This window comes from Scatophagus argus, chromosome 21, assembly GCF_020382885.2.
Source record: "Scatophagus argus isolate fScaArg1 chromosome 21, fScaArg1.pri, whole genome shotgun sequence".
NCBI lineage: Eukaryota > Metazoa > Chordata > Actinopteri > Scatophagidae > Scatophagus > Scatophagus argus.
Genome location: NC_058513.1, coordinates 9064096 through 9080412, shown reverse-complemented (window position 1 = coordinate 9080412; position 16317 = coordinate 9064096). Strand labels below are relative to the sequence as shown.

General features: G+C 40.7%; 1 protein-coding gene across 1 annotated transcript; it reads right to left on the bottom strand.

The window, feature by feature from the left end:
* Positions 1 to 245: 245 nt before the first annotated feature.
* LOC124052667 (alpha-1,6-mannosylglycoprotein 6-beta-N-acetylglucosaminyltransferase B-like) lies at positions 246 to 14729 on the bottom strand. Its single transcript, XM_046377177.1, has 18 exons — positions 14542 to 14729; positions 14011 to 14066; positions 12111 to 12226; positions 9016 to 9145; positions 8754 to 8896; positions 7020 to 7084; positions 6603 to 6776; positions 6328 to 6495; positions 5870 to 6039; positions 5486 to 5617; positions 4791 to 4924; positions 2894 to 3024; positions 2600 to 2755; positions 2309 to 2455; positions 2106 to 2222; positions 1892 to 1966; positions 1322 to 1482; positions 246 to 1180 (listed from the first exon to the last, which is right to left on the bottom strand). The coding sequence occupies exons 2-18, from the start codon at positions 14034 to 14036 to the stop codon at positions 982 to 984; spliced, it is 2244 nt and encodes a 747-aa protein (XP_046233133.1). The 5' UTR covers positions 14037 to 14066; positions 14542 to 14729; the 3' UTR covers positions 246 to 981.
* Positions 14730 to 16317: the final 1588 nt, after the last annotated feature.

Genomic DNA, 16317 nt, shown 5'->3' with positions numbered 1-16317 from the left:
AGAAGAGAAATTAAGCAATAAGAATTCTAAGTGATAAGTGATATTCAGTGAAATGCACCTTTTCCTTGAAGAGAATCTTGCCTTCATTTGCTTAAGAGATCAAAGAAAAGTCACAAAACAAGAGGGATTTCAGTCTGTTGCATGAGACACCAGGCCTTGAATCCATCATCCTTCAACAGTTTATGTACTTATGTAGTAAGTGTCATAAAGTTTTGGTTCCTGAGTAATGAGTGCCATTAAAAAAAAACAAAGTCTTAATCTATAACAACTGTATTCGACAAACCGAACAAGTGGATGCACACTGCTATATTTCATACAAGTAAACTGTGCGTACTTGGCACAGCTTCATCCATACTGATTGATATGTGAAAAGTTAAATTGCCACTAATGTCCACTCCTATATGAACAAATCTGTGTTTACTATTATGAACAATCATAAGAAACTCATAAGGCCTTATTAACATTGCTTTGCAGCCTATGAACTGTTTCTTACAAGGGCTTATAAATGTCTTAGATTCTAACAATAAATGTATTTATAGTGTTTATAATGCTATTATGAACACTTGTGTAGTATTATAGACACATAATAATATCAGTAAGCATCTTATAAGTACCTTTTAACTAACACTTGTGACAATGACCCTGATATAAACCTTTACCTTGTTGGGTAAACCTAAATGTCAAGGATGCTGACTGAGATGATTCCTTCAGATTACTGGGACACTAGAAATGATAGAGTCAGTGTGCATGTCAGTGTGCATATGAAATACAGTGCACATACTCTATCTTCTTAAGAGGTGTGAGCTCCACAAACAAGAGCGCAAAGCTTTCAGTAGCTTTGGCAGAACAGCTGATCTTTGGTTGAGATCTTTTCTTTACCTATACAGTATGCATTGCAGATTGGCTCTTTGGTGCTGCCTTCATCTTACTACCTTTTTTCCTCTTCTCTTTCCGAGATTTCCTGAGTTTTTTTCACAATGTTTAGAGGCAGTCAGGGCACAGTGCCACCTGTTCGGGCAGGTGAGCTCTGCAGGGGCACAGTCTGCGATGAGAAGGGTCAGAGCCAGCACAACTGAAGAGTAGAGGTTCCTGCTGAAGGCCACAGTGTCGACCCCAGGGGATGTAGGAAGGAAACAGGTGGTTCACTTCCTGCCCCATGCTGGAGCAGCCTATCCCAAGTCTACAAAATGAGAAATCAAAGTTTATTTATTTGCATATACTGGTGGTCAATCAGCAAAAATGAGTCAACTTTCAGTTGCATACAGCAAAATGGCAGCCTAAAGCACATGCATTCATCTCATAGTGCATGTTGATTTCTCACCTGGTGAATGCAGCGGGACTGTTCAGGTGGTGAAACAGAGCCGGCTCACATATGTGGGAAGAACTTTGGCACACATTTACACATGACTGTCCAAGGGGGCCCAAGTGTATCCTTAGGGCACTTTCTGGTGGCCACGTAGGGACAGATTTACTGCAAAAATTCTGGAAGGATTTAAGAGAAAGAAAGTAGACAATGTGAAGCCTAAGAAACCATCTTTAAACCATTATATGTCAAAAAAACTTGGTCAGACTATTACAATCATTTTATTATGCTTTTAAATGAAGAATTATGTGACTTGAGGTCATGATTGTGAAGTTAATATAGAAAGAGCTGAAGTGCGAGAGGAACATCCATCATAACAGAGGTGGATAATTTCATAAGAGAACAGCATTAGTCTTATGTACTGGTAAAGTTATATATCAGTGACAGAATTTTAAGAGTTTCCACTCTGTCTTTTTTCATACACTTCATAATTCAATGCATATATCAGGCCATGTCAGGAGTCTCCTTAATTAAGGGAGGACCAAAAAAAGTGCAACAGGTCGATCCTGTGTGGCTACAGTTCTGTACCTGGTGAGTGATATAACTGTGAACCCTCTCCAGCATTCCCTCGCACGTAAACTCTCGAGGAGTGAAAGGCTTCACCTGCAAAAAACACACACATACGCTGTTATTCATTCATTTCAGTGCAAATGTTACTGAAACGTATGGAACTGCAGGGTTTGTATTTATACGGATGTATGTCAGTTATAGGTGAAATTCCTGCTCGTTCTCTGGTCACCACCTGCGTGTGAAGAATAGCTCTGATTGCCTCACGAACGTCAGTCTTGTTGGCCGCATCTACAGTCCACACATGGGGTTTGCCAATGAACGTTTCAGCATACGGGTGCTGGGAAGAGATCTGTGGACAAAAGTTATATAAAAAAAAAACATACATTATTTAAACTCCAAACTCTTGTTCTTGTTTCAGTTTTAGGAGTTTCCTACCTTTCTTGTGGTAGGCTTTCCTCTGTAGAAAGCATTGTTGTCTGATGAGTGCGGTGGGTCAAATCTCGGCTGAAGAAACACACAGCCTAGAGCTACTGCCTCAATGGGAGCCGGACCCTCATAGGGGAACCCAAGGCCCACGAACACCTGAGAGGAGAGCAGCAGGGGGAAGTCATATTTTTTTTCTTAAACTATAAACAAGTTAGGACAGGCATAAGGCATAAGCATATACACTACATGCAATACAGTTCCATTAGCTTTGCTTTATTATAAGATGAGTTCTTGTCTGACCTTGGCTTTACGGAGAAGGCGTAGAAAACGTTCCTGAGTCAGCAGGCCGTGGTTTCTGATGAAGCTGGGCAGATTAGAAGCGGATCCTGGAAGCTGGTATACTGTAGCATGGGTCTCCAGCTCTTCACTGATCAGCCCCACAAATTCAGATTTACCCTAAGATATACACATACAAAGGAACACAGGAGCCAGAGCATGTAGGTTTAAGACCAGCATGCACAGAAACACTAATCCATCTCTCTGAAATCTTCACTCTCATGTAAAATGGAGCAATATCTGGCTTTGTCATTATACCTGCCACATGTAGTCCTGTTTGCCGTAGACAACAGCTATCCCGTCTTTCCTGTAGGTGTCTGCCTCTGGCTCTTCCTCCCTTACTGCCTCCTCACTCACAAAGCCCAGGAAAGAGTTATCTGGAGTATGAGCTACAGATAACAGAACACAAAGCAGTGAGATAATATATAAAACGATAAATAAACTACACCACCGATATTATTGTACTTAATTTTTATTAAAGATTCCACAAGAAAAATCTGGCAAGGATTTGAGTGGTATTAATCTACTTTATTTGTGAACAATGAAACTCATCTTAAAATGTCTTCTAATCAAGACTTATTTTACCAAAACACAAAGATGATGGACATGTGTGTGCACATTTTCCTTAAACTGAAAAGAAACACAGTGTGGAAAATGTGATTGAAGGATCAATATAATTACTTTCAGACGGGCATCGCTGACAACACATACCCAATACATTACAGGTGAATAACAGCTACGGTTTAAATTTTGTGAGAGAGGAAAAACATGGTATATGCATGGTATAAATGAGAAGCTGAAGGAAAAGAGAACTCCACAAGTATGAGAGGTTAACGTCTGATTGTTTGGATAGGCAGCTGTCACCCTGCTGCCCTCCGACATTCAAAGGAAGGTGTGAAAGATGTGTATTTACTTTAGCAGGAATGTGCCAGCAAAAGTGTGTGTGTGTGTGTGTGTGTGTGTGTGTGTGTCGGTGTGTGCAAGCATCTTCAGAGTTTGTATGTGTGTGTGTGTGTGTGTTATTCTCTCCTGCTTAAAAGACTTTGTTTAAAAGAATTTTGCCAGATCTTCCTTCACAGCCTTCACATCAGCACATAATTTCCTCCTGGCTCCTTTTCAGCTCCATTTGTCCTCACTTGTCTCTTACACCTGACTTGGTTCAATGCTTAACACACTCATATATCAGATAAGCAAGATAAGCAGAGATATGGAACAGCTCACTGATATTATCAAAGCTCATGCAACATGTGGGTGTATAAAGCTAAAGCTGTGAATGAATAAAGTTTCTTTTGTTGGTTGGTTTCAACAACCAACCAACAGTCCTTCAGTCGATTATCTTCTCCCTCGTTTCAAAACAGAAGCTTAGACACCCACTTGGTCTTTCCTTCTCTTTCCTGTGTCTTTGTTACTGTTTCGCTGTCTCTCTATTTTTCTGGCCTTTCCCCACCATCAGCTAGCAGTTATTCCCCTCCCACCCCGCAGGACAAATAAACAGCGTTCAAGACTGAGGCACGAAGGGTGGCTCTCGGCCCAGAGTGTCCAGCTTGTCTCCATCTCCCGGCAAGGTGGGAAAGATGACAGGGAGAGGTGTTGGAATGAAAGCTCTGTCTGGGCATTAAGTTTATTTAACCTCAGCTATTAATCCTCTCGCTGTGAAGACACTTTGAGGAGTGTATGTGAAGGATCAGTGCTGCAGCAGCAAGATATAAATGAATGTAAATGTGTGTGTGTATAAATACATATAGGGTGAAAGCAATATACTAGTTTCACCACTGTATGAAAACTGACAGTTATCATACCATGTACAGTGGCTTGTCTGTGGTATTGTATACAACTATTTTAACGTTGTTGTTTATTTAAACAGGACTCTGTCAGGATATAGTATTTTGGGAAATTATAAAAAAGTGTTTGCTCAACCGAAAAAAACACTTCTGTTTTCATTCACTTAAAAGTCATTGTGATCAATAATAATACCAAGTTTGTAAAATAGTGTACTGCAAATCTGATATTTTCTGGGACTGTTATTGTATTGTGAAAATGATCACACAGTCACTATCACACAGCTGTGGTCTCACAACACACACTGACTCACATGTTTGCATGATTACAGACATTAATAAGAAAAACAAACACATACACATACACAGAGACTTACGGAACATGGTCATGTACTGCAGAGGCTGCAGACCCCAGCTGCCCCACAGTGTTTTATACCCATGGCTACGAGCATAACTCCCCAAATTAAAGACTGGTTCAGTGCCAAAAGAATCCAGGATTCTGAAGTGACACCTAGAACGATTAAATAACATAACACAGTTTACATTAGATTAATATACTCTGATTCTCTACGAATGTATCAATTCAACAGTGACTACATGGACATATGTAGCCTATGGTGTCTAATGTGCCTTCATCATGTGACTTTACTTTTCATATTTATCAGGTCTTTAATCTTTAAAGGCTTACTAAACATTAAGCGCCTTGAGTAAATATCATAGCCTACTTTGTCTTATAGTCTTATAGCAAGCCTTTTAAAGTTCACATTGTACCTTGGTACTCTATGTGTGTGTGAAATATGCAGTAAAGCCCACACAATGTCACACTATAATGCAAGCTATATTAAAGGATCATAGTAGAGAAAAAAAAAGGGTCAGGGTTGATACTGTAAATCTTTTCATTTACTGATACATTAAAGGTTTTTAACTCAAAGACCTTGAAATACACTTGCAATTCATTTCAGAATTACTAAAACTATGTAAGTGTAAAATACTGGTGTAATATCATTCAGAGAACAGATAAGCACTGAAATACAAGAGGCATCATTACGTATTTAGAAAATTGCGGTCATACTGGTAATGCAGGAAAGCCAGTCCCATGGCACCTTGAAGGTGAGCAAGGCCGTGGTAGTCAGTGTAGATGAGGTCAAAGGTCAATGGCCTCTGGATTGGACAACTGCCTCGGCCTGGAGCAGCACCAATCAGGCTGGACCAATCACAATAAACGCACATCATACCATTAATTGCTCAGCATCATTCGACACTGATCTTTTACCTCTCTCCTCACTTGAGTATAAAGTGATCATATTCCACACAGCTATGAATACAAGATAAGTCAGTGATGCCAGATGTTTAGTCCAATTAGTTGCTAAAAAACTTTGATTTTATGTGTAATCAATACAAAAATAACAAATAAACACAAGTTTTCTATCAGATAGAAGTAATTAGTGGTGCCAACCTGTGGAGTTGGTGCTGTGAGTAGCTGAATGTTAAGTTGTGGCCCAGGATTGTTAGACAGGCACTGAGGTCAGCCCACTGGACCAGCTCCCCTAGAGGACCGCCTCTCTTCACCATGGCTTCAAACCGCTGGCCAACACTCCCAGCCAGGGTGCCAGGATAAAGAAGCACCTAAAGGATGGCAGATGGTGATGTTATAAAGTCCAAAATCCATCTTTAATGGATGCCAACATGGCAGTTAAGTGGAGGAAGCGGGAGACAGCGATGTGAGTTTAAAATGGGGTGTGTAAAAACATCAGTATTTACACACAAAAACTCTTATTAATAACATTTATTATCACACAGGCATGTTTTTGAAAACCTCTAAGCATATGTTGGGGGAATTTCTGAAATCACAGAAACTAAATTCTTGAAAATACTTTGAATAATTCTTGGCAGAGATGACATGCTAGTTTATACCCTCATCTGGGCCGAGACAGTCTTGTTGCTGCTCTGCCTCAGCCTCTGACCAGCTTGTATCCACCGTTCGGACATCCTTTCCAGTCTGGACTGGATGAAGTTTGCGGCAGGACCACTGTTTTTGCTGATGACCTCATACAGTGGGCTCAAAGTTGTACGTATCTCAGCCTGTGTACAATCAAAGTGTGAAACGGTCAGGGGGTGCAAATTATGAAGTGCTTTAATATGAACTTAATCATTCTTTCAAATACAGCATAAGGTCGATGTGGTCGTACCTTCTCTGTGAAAGAGTGAGGTTTCTGGTGCCACGGCAGGGCAGAGTGGTTTCTTCCAAGACGAGGGGGACAAAAGTCCTCTATTTGGCTAAGGTAAGTAAGTATGGAGCAGGTGGTACCTTCCACCCCATAAAAAGCATAACAGGGGTCTGACTGCCAACGGGCCCGCAGAAACTGCCAGAGAGACAGATTTTAAATCAAAATAACGACAAATAAAAATAACGGTGCTCATTTTTGGTTACGTACAACAATTCATCATGCAGACTAACTTGGATAGTCCACAATGGTATTTCCATATCCAAACCATTATTTGGAACTAAATATTAAATATAAAACTTTAAGAGAAGGTGAGCACTTCACTAGTGCAAATACAGAGCCGTACAGTTCATGCCACCATATATCTTTCCACCTTCTCACCTCCACTTTCTCTGCACACACCGGATATGCAGGATCCACTGGCACCTCACACTTCTCATTGGTCCCTAGGGGTAAGATATTAGCCATCATACAGTTTTAAACTTTATGTGGCTACTTTGAATGCATCATTATTCCACCAGCTTGGCTTTAGTAACAAAAAGTGCACTGTAGGTTTAACTCACTGTGGGTAATGAAGAACAGAGGATAATAACTTTGATATACAACCTCTTGACTCGAAATGTTCACAATGAGCAGCAGCCATCAGCACGATGTATAGGGTTGTCGTGCCTGCAAGAGGCACTAGAGTGGAGGCAGTGTGTTCTCAGAGGCCCTTTCCCGTAAGCCCCCCCACCATCTCTAGCCAATGTCAATCAACTGGAATGAACACACACACCTGACACACCTGCCTCCTACCAAACATACCCTTTTACAATGCCAGCCCTTGCCAAAATACACAGTGTTTAACTATGTAAAACAACCTAGTAAAAAGGAAAAGCAAGGAGGGGAAAAAAAAAGATAAGAAAAGCCGTAGACATAGCTGAGGTGTGAAATCCTAAAAACAGTGATTTGCTGCTGCAAAAAGTGCTCTTTCTGCAAAAACAAGAGTATGAGTAGACAGGTCGGTGAAAGGACTCGTGGGTAATTCAGTCGTATTTTATGGGTGTGAGGTAATGTGAGAGGAAGAGGGTAGGGGGCGAACAGGCTGGTGACGGGGAAGTGCATGCGGGTGGCATGTGTGTACATGTCGACAAGTGTGTACCTTCACATATGCACGTTATGGTGTCTGTGTGGCCCAAGCTTCATAAATTTCCTTTTCAGGAAGGGAGGTAAACATTTACCCACTCATCCCCACTGAACACACACACACACAAAATGCACACTCACCCAACCCCTCGCGTGCCAACAAGGGCACGTAACCTGACTCTCACCTGACACCTCTCGGGAGGGTCGTAATGTAGACGTAAACTTTTTTCCTCCCCACGGCCAGTTGATCGGCACTGGCTCTGTGGGACTTGTTAAACTTCTATTCAAGGACTTCATTCCCCATAACCACCTGCACCCAGTGCCCTTTAACCCCCCCATTCACACCCTCCATTATCACAGCTTGTTAATTTCACTGTGTGGTTAACCTCTATTGAGGCTATGAACCGTGCATTTGGCTCCGAGTGTCGCACTACCACAGCAGTAAACCACAGAAAAGCTTGCAGTTGGCCAATTATTGAAGCTGGCAACATGCAGGGAGGGGGCAGTGTGTTTATTTGGTGTAGCTAGATTGTTAAATCATATTGTAACTGGAACAAATCCTAAAATCTCTGTTTTAGCTGGAACAATGAGCTGCTTTTAGCAAAGTACAAAGTCAAATTAAGATTTAAATTTGAACACAGCAGATTCTCCCTATTTGCGGCAATGAAATTGTGTTTTTGGCAATCCAGTATGGCATGACAATCCAAACTAAAGGAAAATACAAAACAAGTGGGTGCACAGATCTTTTGTCTGTCTCATCTCTTTAGTCTCTTTCATATCAAAGAATTATCAGCATTAATAATCTTGAACATGCTGTGTGTAGTTAACTGAAATCATGCACTAAGAAATAAAAACAGTTGTAAAGCAAGCCAAAAATCTTTTATAATACATGTTATGTTAAGGAGGTAAAATAGATCGAAATCCCCAAAAAGTAATAAGATAACACAGTCAGTCAAAACAAATTACATGTGATAAAAGTCTGGGTTTTACCTGTGTGTAATCTGAGGTCATCAAGAGGTGATGGTGTGTGAGACTGATGGTGATGATGACTGCTGAGCTGGTCAAGCCTCTGAGACACTCTCTTCAGTTCTCTCTCTACTAAGTGGGCTAAGCCTTGCTGGTCCTGTCTAAAGCTAGATCAGAAACCGGCATGTAATCACACTGGATGAACAAATGTAATAAGCTACATCATTATACTGAAATGTGCCATGCATTCTGATTGTATGTTAAGACTGTAGATGTTGTTGAATACCTCTGCAGTAACAGGCTGAGATCAGTTCTTGTCAGCTGGGTGTTGTCTCTCTCTCTGGTCAGCCTCTGCACCTGAGTACTCAACGCCTCCAAGCGAAGAGCCAGCTTACGAAAGCCGAGACCATGCTGACCTATGACATCAAGCGTATACAACATGGTATGTCATTCATGTACAGTATCATATGCTCCCTCTCTCATAATGTTTAAGTAGTAGCATTCTGTATGATGTCACAGAAAATCCAGAAGCAAGAAATGTGGCTGTGTTTGTCAGGAAACAGCATGGTTATGTAATACTATTTATTATGGCTTATTGTGGCTATATGTATTTTCCATATTCCATGGCATCTAATTATTTTTACAGTGGTGATTTCCTCTGAATGAAAATTCAGTGACAGATAAAGATGGTACTGGTTCAGAATTTCTGAGAACAACATATTTGTTTTTTGAGTGTAACTGTACAGAGTTGGCCCTCTCTCTCACACACACACACACCCGCAGGCACATGCACCCATGTAGACATAATATATTCATATGTTTTTGTGAGTGTTTCCACGAATACCTTACTAATAAGACGTTAAGGTGAGGTCACCCAGTTTAAAGTGTCTGACCTGAAGTACTGGTGTTCACAGTAAAGCACTCTGTTAGCCACCTAGCTTGTTGGCAGACATTCTACTGTTTACCAGACATACCTTAACTGTAAAAACAGTGAATGTGTGTTTTTAAAGCCTGCTGGTGAGGCTTATATGAGCTATTTGAGATGGCAGATCAAGGGTGTCTTGAGTGAAACATTTGATTGAAGTAAGGAGGACTGTTAAAAGAGTTGCATTGGCAGTGGATAAGGAATATTGAATGTTATACTAGGGACCTCTGGGACAGTTGGAAACAGTTGTTGCAAAAGGTACTTCAGCCTGGTGGGGGGTGGGGGGGTCTGGCAGAGTTAGGGTTGATTTGAGGTCATAAGGATCTCCTTGGGGATAAGGCTTTAACCTGTGGCACACAGTAAAATGCCTCAGACTGGTGATGTCACCTCATCTCTGTTTGCTCAGCTGTTATCGTTATCATTATTTACATGTCCGGGGTCTTCTGGGCACAGGTGCAATGAAAGACAAATGGGAGAAGAGGTGGGACTATGTAACATCTTCATGTAAGTTGTGTGAGATAACTAAATGACCAAACAACTTCAAAACTGTGTGTGGAGCTCATTAAATGATGTGTGTGGGGGGTGTGCAACCCTCACAAGTGATGACTGTATATAAAGATGAAAAACATGAGAGCTCCCGTTAAGTGAAGCCCAAGTATCTTGATTGCCCCCTGCTGGATGACTGCAGTATAGTTCATAATACTGACATGTCAATGTCAGAGCCAACATATTAATTTATTATAGAAAAGATCCACCAGTGGAATGAGACAATTCAGTTTTGTGCTGTTTTATGTTGTATGTTGTTTTCTTAAGTATACTTAAAGTTACAATGATGTGGGTGAAACTTAATTTTTGCATATCATTTGTTTTTTTCCAAAGCAAGCAAACCTCCATAAGGCAAAGCCTAAACTAAATGATCTCAAGTCACTGCCAGCATAAAATCAAAAAGTTCACTTTAAAATTGAATCTGACATAAACTGGCTTGGGTCAAGCACATGATTCTTCACAGAGACTGAAAACTGAACATTTGGTGATGTGTTTGAGCTGTTTGTGCTGACCAACAGCTTCCTCGGTGTGGTATTTCCATCACAACCATCGCTGGGTGGCTCTTTGTACACAACTTGTGGTGGGTCCCTCAAAGCACAGAGCAATTGTGGGTCTGTGGCCATGATCCACCAGTGGGTTACATTGTCAGCAAAAAACTGTTTTCCTACAGTCTGAGAAGCAGTGGAATGCAATGTTTAGATAAAAAAGTAATCTTCTGGGATTTGTTTTGAAACAGATATCAGTAGCCACATTGTTGCAGTTGTGAATTTGTTCTGTCGTAAATTAAACCTGTGTATCTCAATATTATCCTTCAAAGATGGCTACTTTTATTCACAGGATCAAGTTTCTTTGAGTTAAAAAAAACAATAAAAAAAAAAACCCTAAACATTATCAACAATGATCCAAATGGTGCAAACAATGTTAAATTATTAAATTATGATTCGCAACAAAAGCAACAAACAGAGACCTCCTGAAATGCTTATGCCGTGAAACTTGTTGAGTTTTCCAAAATGCTCGTGTTGATTTTTAAAAGTGACTCATAGAAGTTTGAGGGAAGCACAGTGCCTGAATATGATAATTTATTCATCAGATGCATAAGAGAGAAAGCTGTTTTTTACAGAAAATCTGACTCTGCAGGAGATTGTTGACAACATTTGTCTCTTTGTTGTAAACTATGAAGAAAGACTTTGTTGCACAAACAACCTTGTCTGCTGCCTCCCTAAAATACCCTCCTTTAGGGAAACTTTTTGAAGACTACTGAATTGCACAGGGGTAGCCCTTGGCTGCAAACCCACAACTACAGACACATGAGGGGACCCACAGCGAATTGTGTACAAAGCTTTGTCCAAAACCGGGAAGACAGAAAATCTCTGCAAAAATATTCACTGTTTGCTTTATTCATAATTAGAATTGCTCCATGGTTGCGTGGGTTTTTACTTTTTTTTTTTTTTTTTTTTTTTGAAGAATTCTGCTTGTGGGCGGCACGGTGGTGCAGTGGTTAGCGCTGTCACCTCATAGCAAGAGGGTTCCAGGTTCGAATCCCGGTCTGGGCCCTTCTATGTGGAGTTTGCATGTTCTCCCTGTGCCTGCGTGGGTTTTCTCCGGGTACTCCGGCTTCCTCCCACAATACCAAAAACATGCACATTAGGTTAATTGGCTACTCTACATTGCCCCTAGGTGTGAGTGTGAGAGTGTGTGGTTGTCTGTCTTTGTGTGTTGGCCCTGCGATTGACTGGCGACCAGTCCAGGGTGTACCCCGCCTCTCGCCTGTAGTCAGCTGGGATAGGCTCCAGCTCCCCCGCGACCCTGACGGATAAGCGGTATAGAAAATGGATGGATGGATGGATGAATTCTGCTTGTTTATTCAAGGTCCACTCCCAAGCTAAACCGTGTGTGTCCATGTAAGTTACCTTGTTCCTCAGGTGACCTCCCGGCAGGTTCATCTCTGGTCATCTCAAGTGGCACCCAGAGACTCTGCAGCAGCAGGGTGAACACAGACAGGCACAGGCAGAGCACTAGGCAACCACTAGAGAGCATAACACAGAGAGCAACTCCTCACTACAAATGGCGGAGCCAGCAGAAGACAGTAATCCTCCATCAGCAGCTCACAGCCCAATGGCATCTGCCAAATGTGCTTATTTGAAGTGATTTGAACTGGATGAGGAATTTATAACAAAATTCGAGTGTCAGTGGTTAGATCATTTTGGTCAAGTTTGCAGCCATACTTCTACCTTGGAGTGATGGACGTTTGAGCTGTTTTTATTTAAGCATTTAAGCTTTAAGCATCTATTTTAACCATTTATCCAATTTTTACTTTTAGTCATCTGTTTTAAATGTTTATCCATTACTTTTAGCAACATTTTGGACCTTTTATTCATTATGTTATATTTATCTGACTATTTGAATTGTTCATTCATTGCCTATAGTTATAAAATTTGACCACTTTCACTAATGGCAACTTTTTCTGACATTTATCAATTTCTTTTATCCAATTATCCATATGATTAGCTGCCTATTTCAGTTCTTTGTCCAATAACCAGCTAATGCCACCTCTTTCAACTGTTTACCTGTTACTTTTAGAAACTATCTCAAATGTTTATTAGTTATTATCAATGTAGTGTACCATTTACTAGCTATTGCTTTTACCTTATTTCATCTTTAGGCTAAATTTACTATTTATTATTATTGATTTTACTATTTTAGCTGTTTTTTTTAATACTTTTGGCAATTAACTTTAATTGTTTAGGTTGGTAGGTTAGGTTAGACTTTCCTGCTCATTAGCTTATCTTTCCATGGACCCCGCAGTCACTGCCCAAGTTTCTGTATATGGAACTTCTCTAGCAAGGCTGGAAACAGAAAATGAAAAATCATTCCCACTGCATCAATGTTTTCAGTGAGCACACACCCAGCAGTCTGTGCAATAGAGGGAATTGGTCACATATTGGACATAAAATAAAGGGTCACTTTTTAATCATGTGTGTCAAAAAGAACCAATTAAATTTTAATCTTTATAGATTTCATCTAAATTTGATAGAATAAAAAGACGGGCTGACTCAGCCTGTTATCAAATGCTGAAAATGTGAAAAACTAGATTGTTCCACGACTTCCATTGAGGACCGTGGTGAGTCAGAGCGAATATCTGAGGTGTGATGTTCCATGTCTGCTCACCACTCACGTGGGCTCCCAGCTTCACTTTAACTGGGGCAGAGAGAGCAGTCACTTCACTCTCACTTTCATCAGGCCAGTAAACTCACTAACCCTTACCTAAGGAAACACACTATAGGCAAGTGCAAGTACATGCACAAACAGCTTCAGGAATCCCCTAATGCCTGTAAAGCTCCAGATTCAGATCTAGACAAACTATTTCCATTTTACTCTTTCTATCTGCATTTCATCAAAACACATCACACATCTCTGCAGGGCATACGCTATACATTATGGAAAAGGTGTAAAGTTGTAAGGCCAAGAAAGAAAGAAAAATCATGCTAAAACAGATCAGCTCTGTGATAGTTGGCCTGACATCTACTGTAAGTGATGTCATGTGCTGGGGAGATGCAGCTACACATTAGAGAAAATAATCAATTACGTATTGTGCTTTGTAAACAAGCCTAAGAGCCACCGTAATGTGTCAAAGACCTTCCAGCTGTCAAAATGAGACTGACAATTTGCCTTTTTATGGCTTTCAACCACGCAAAATAAGTAAAGCAAAATGTTGGTGTACGCTGCATGTGCAGGTATGATGGAGGTTAGGTGCATCAGTTACTTGCTACTGCACTATTTTACTACTGATTTGTCTCAAATAAGCCTTACCTGCGTGGCCGCAGTGCGACATGCATGGCCTTCTGTTTAAAGGATGTTGGATCTCACTGTCAAAATAAGGATTGCAAGTAGCAGTGAGCATAACACACTCAATAACAGATGTATAGTTACATCTTGGGCAGAGAATAACAGAATTGCACTACATTTTTCAGCCCTATGATGAATTTAAGCACTAAAGATCCAGTGTAGATTCTTTAAGTTGCATATGAATGGTCACACTTCCAAAACGGTATAGAAAATGAATGGATAGATGGTCACACTTTCTACATGAATTACATCAACAAAGTCTACAAACCTAAATAAATTTCACTGTAGGCCTAATACTACTGCCAGCATGACTGGCCATGGAAGCCTTTAGTCTGTGGTCTTTCTGCAGGTGTGTTGAATGTGTTCACTAAACTGGCAGAAATGCTGAACCTAAATGAAATAAAACTGCTGTGAACAAGATGTTATGTGTCAATGTGAGAGATACAGTGATGTCAGCAGTTGAGCGAACAAGACAAACCACACACACATCCTCACCTCCTTTGGTCTCCGTCCCAACCCACCAGCAGCCATCAGGTCTGTTTTCAGAACACAAACTAATAAAAGGAAATAAAGTTGGAGCTGGGAAGTATCTTGCCTACTTTTTGTCTCTTTTCGCTTTCTTTCCCTCCTTCTCTGGCCGTGCCTTTTCTTGTCTCAGAGCCTATGGGTAGCCATCTTTTGGTTGTCAGGGTAACCTGACTCCCCTTTAAAGAAAACAATACCCAGAGTGCTACTTAAGCCTTTCACAGATACAATGGAGCCCACGCTATTGGGCGACACAGTTTCTTTCAGTCTCGCTGGCTAGACTTAAGCCTTAACTGTGAAGTGATACTCAAGCAGGGAGCTCATCTCAATAGCTCAAATGGTGCAAACATCTGGCAATGGATGACACAATACAGACAAAAGACAGTACAAATAGTAAGCATAATAATGGACACAAGAAAATAATCAGTGGAAACTTTAGAGGTAACAATTAAAAGTTGCAGTTCTTCTTTACTGTGTTGTAGCACAATTGCAGTTGTCAAATAACTCAGTCAGACAGGAGTTAGTGCATTCATTTATTTTGCAGTTTTACTTTGGTTGCAAATGCTAGAACGTAAGTGCTAGTGAGAAACCATTCCTAGTTATCAGAGGGTCTTTTGAAAGACAAGTATGTTTCAATGAGCCGCAATAGTATTTGTCACTTTCTTAGTTGATTAAATTATGCACGACTAGGTAAACTTACGTTATCTTGCACAAGGCACTACAATAACCATTTGTCAATAAGTGGAAAAGCCACACAGACTGATTTGAGAGGTACCTGAGGAGGGCGCCACCGTGCCAAGGTGCACTTACACACCAGAGTCTGCTCTGGAACACGAATAAGAAAAGGAATTATAGCTGAAACAGCAATATTTTCTCAAAGCACTGAAATACATTCAACTCTTTGATGTGGGTTTGAAAATTAAAAGACTTTAAAGCATTTTTAAAGAAATGCTTCATTCGTTCAAAATGTTCTACTGTTTGTCAGAGCTGCACACATTCCAGCCAAGACTGCCTTTAAGAGACACAGATTATTTTATAATTCAGGGATGATTCAATGCAAATAAGTTCTACAAAAACTGAAAGATGTTTGTAAGAATAAAGAGGAAAATGATATTCTGATTTATTGGGATTTGATCTGATCATGAGAACAAGCATGCAACAGTAATTAGGAAGACTATGGGTCACAGAACCATACAGCATGCCAAAAGTTTCCACCCCACTTAACTAATTAACAACATCCCATTTGGACAGAGATAGACAGGACACACATGTCTCTCCGTAAAGGATTTTCTTGATCAATCAGCTGACAAACTGTAACTAATGTGGCCTGATGCCATACCCTCCTTCCCTCAACAAGTAAGCAGTTACAACACTAAACCTTGATTGGCTGGCCACTTGTCCATGTTCCTCCATGTCAGCTGAGGTAAACTTCCTGAGTGAAGATTTACTGATGAAGATGTCTTAAAATTAAACTCACATACAGTAGATGTCCAACTAAAGATTCTTTTAATTATTATGTCTCAGTATTGGAGGGGAGGCAGTGGAGGTAGTCCAGAGATTCAGATTCCTGGGAGTGCACATCAGCAAGGACCTGTCATGGGCCACCAACACATCAGCAGTGGCCTAAAAGGGTGCCCAGAGGCTCCACCTCCTGAGGACCCTGAAGAGGGCTCAGCTACCGCAAAAACTGCTGATCAACTTCTACAGGTGCACCATCACATCCGTCATCACGTACTGCATCACAGC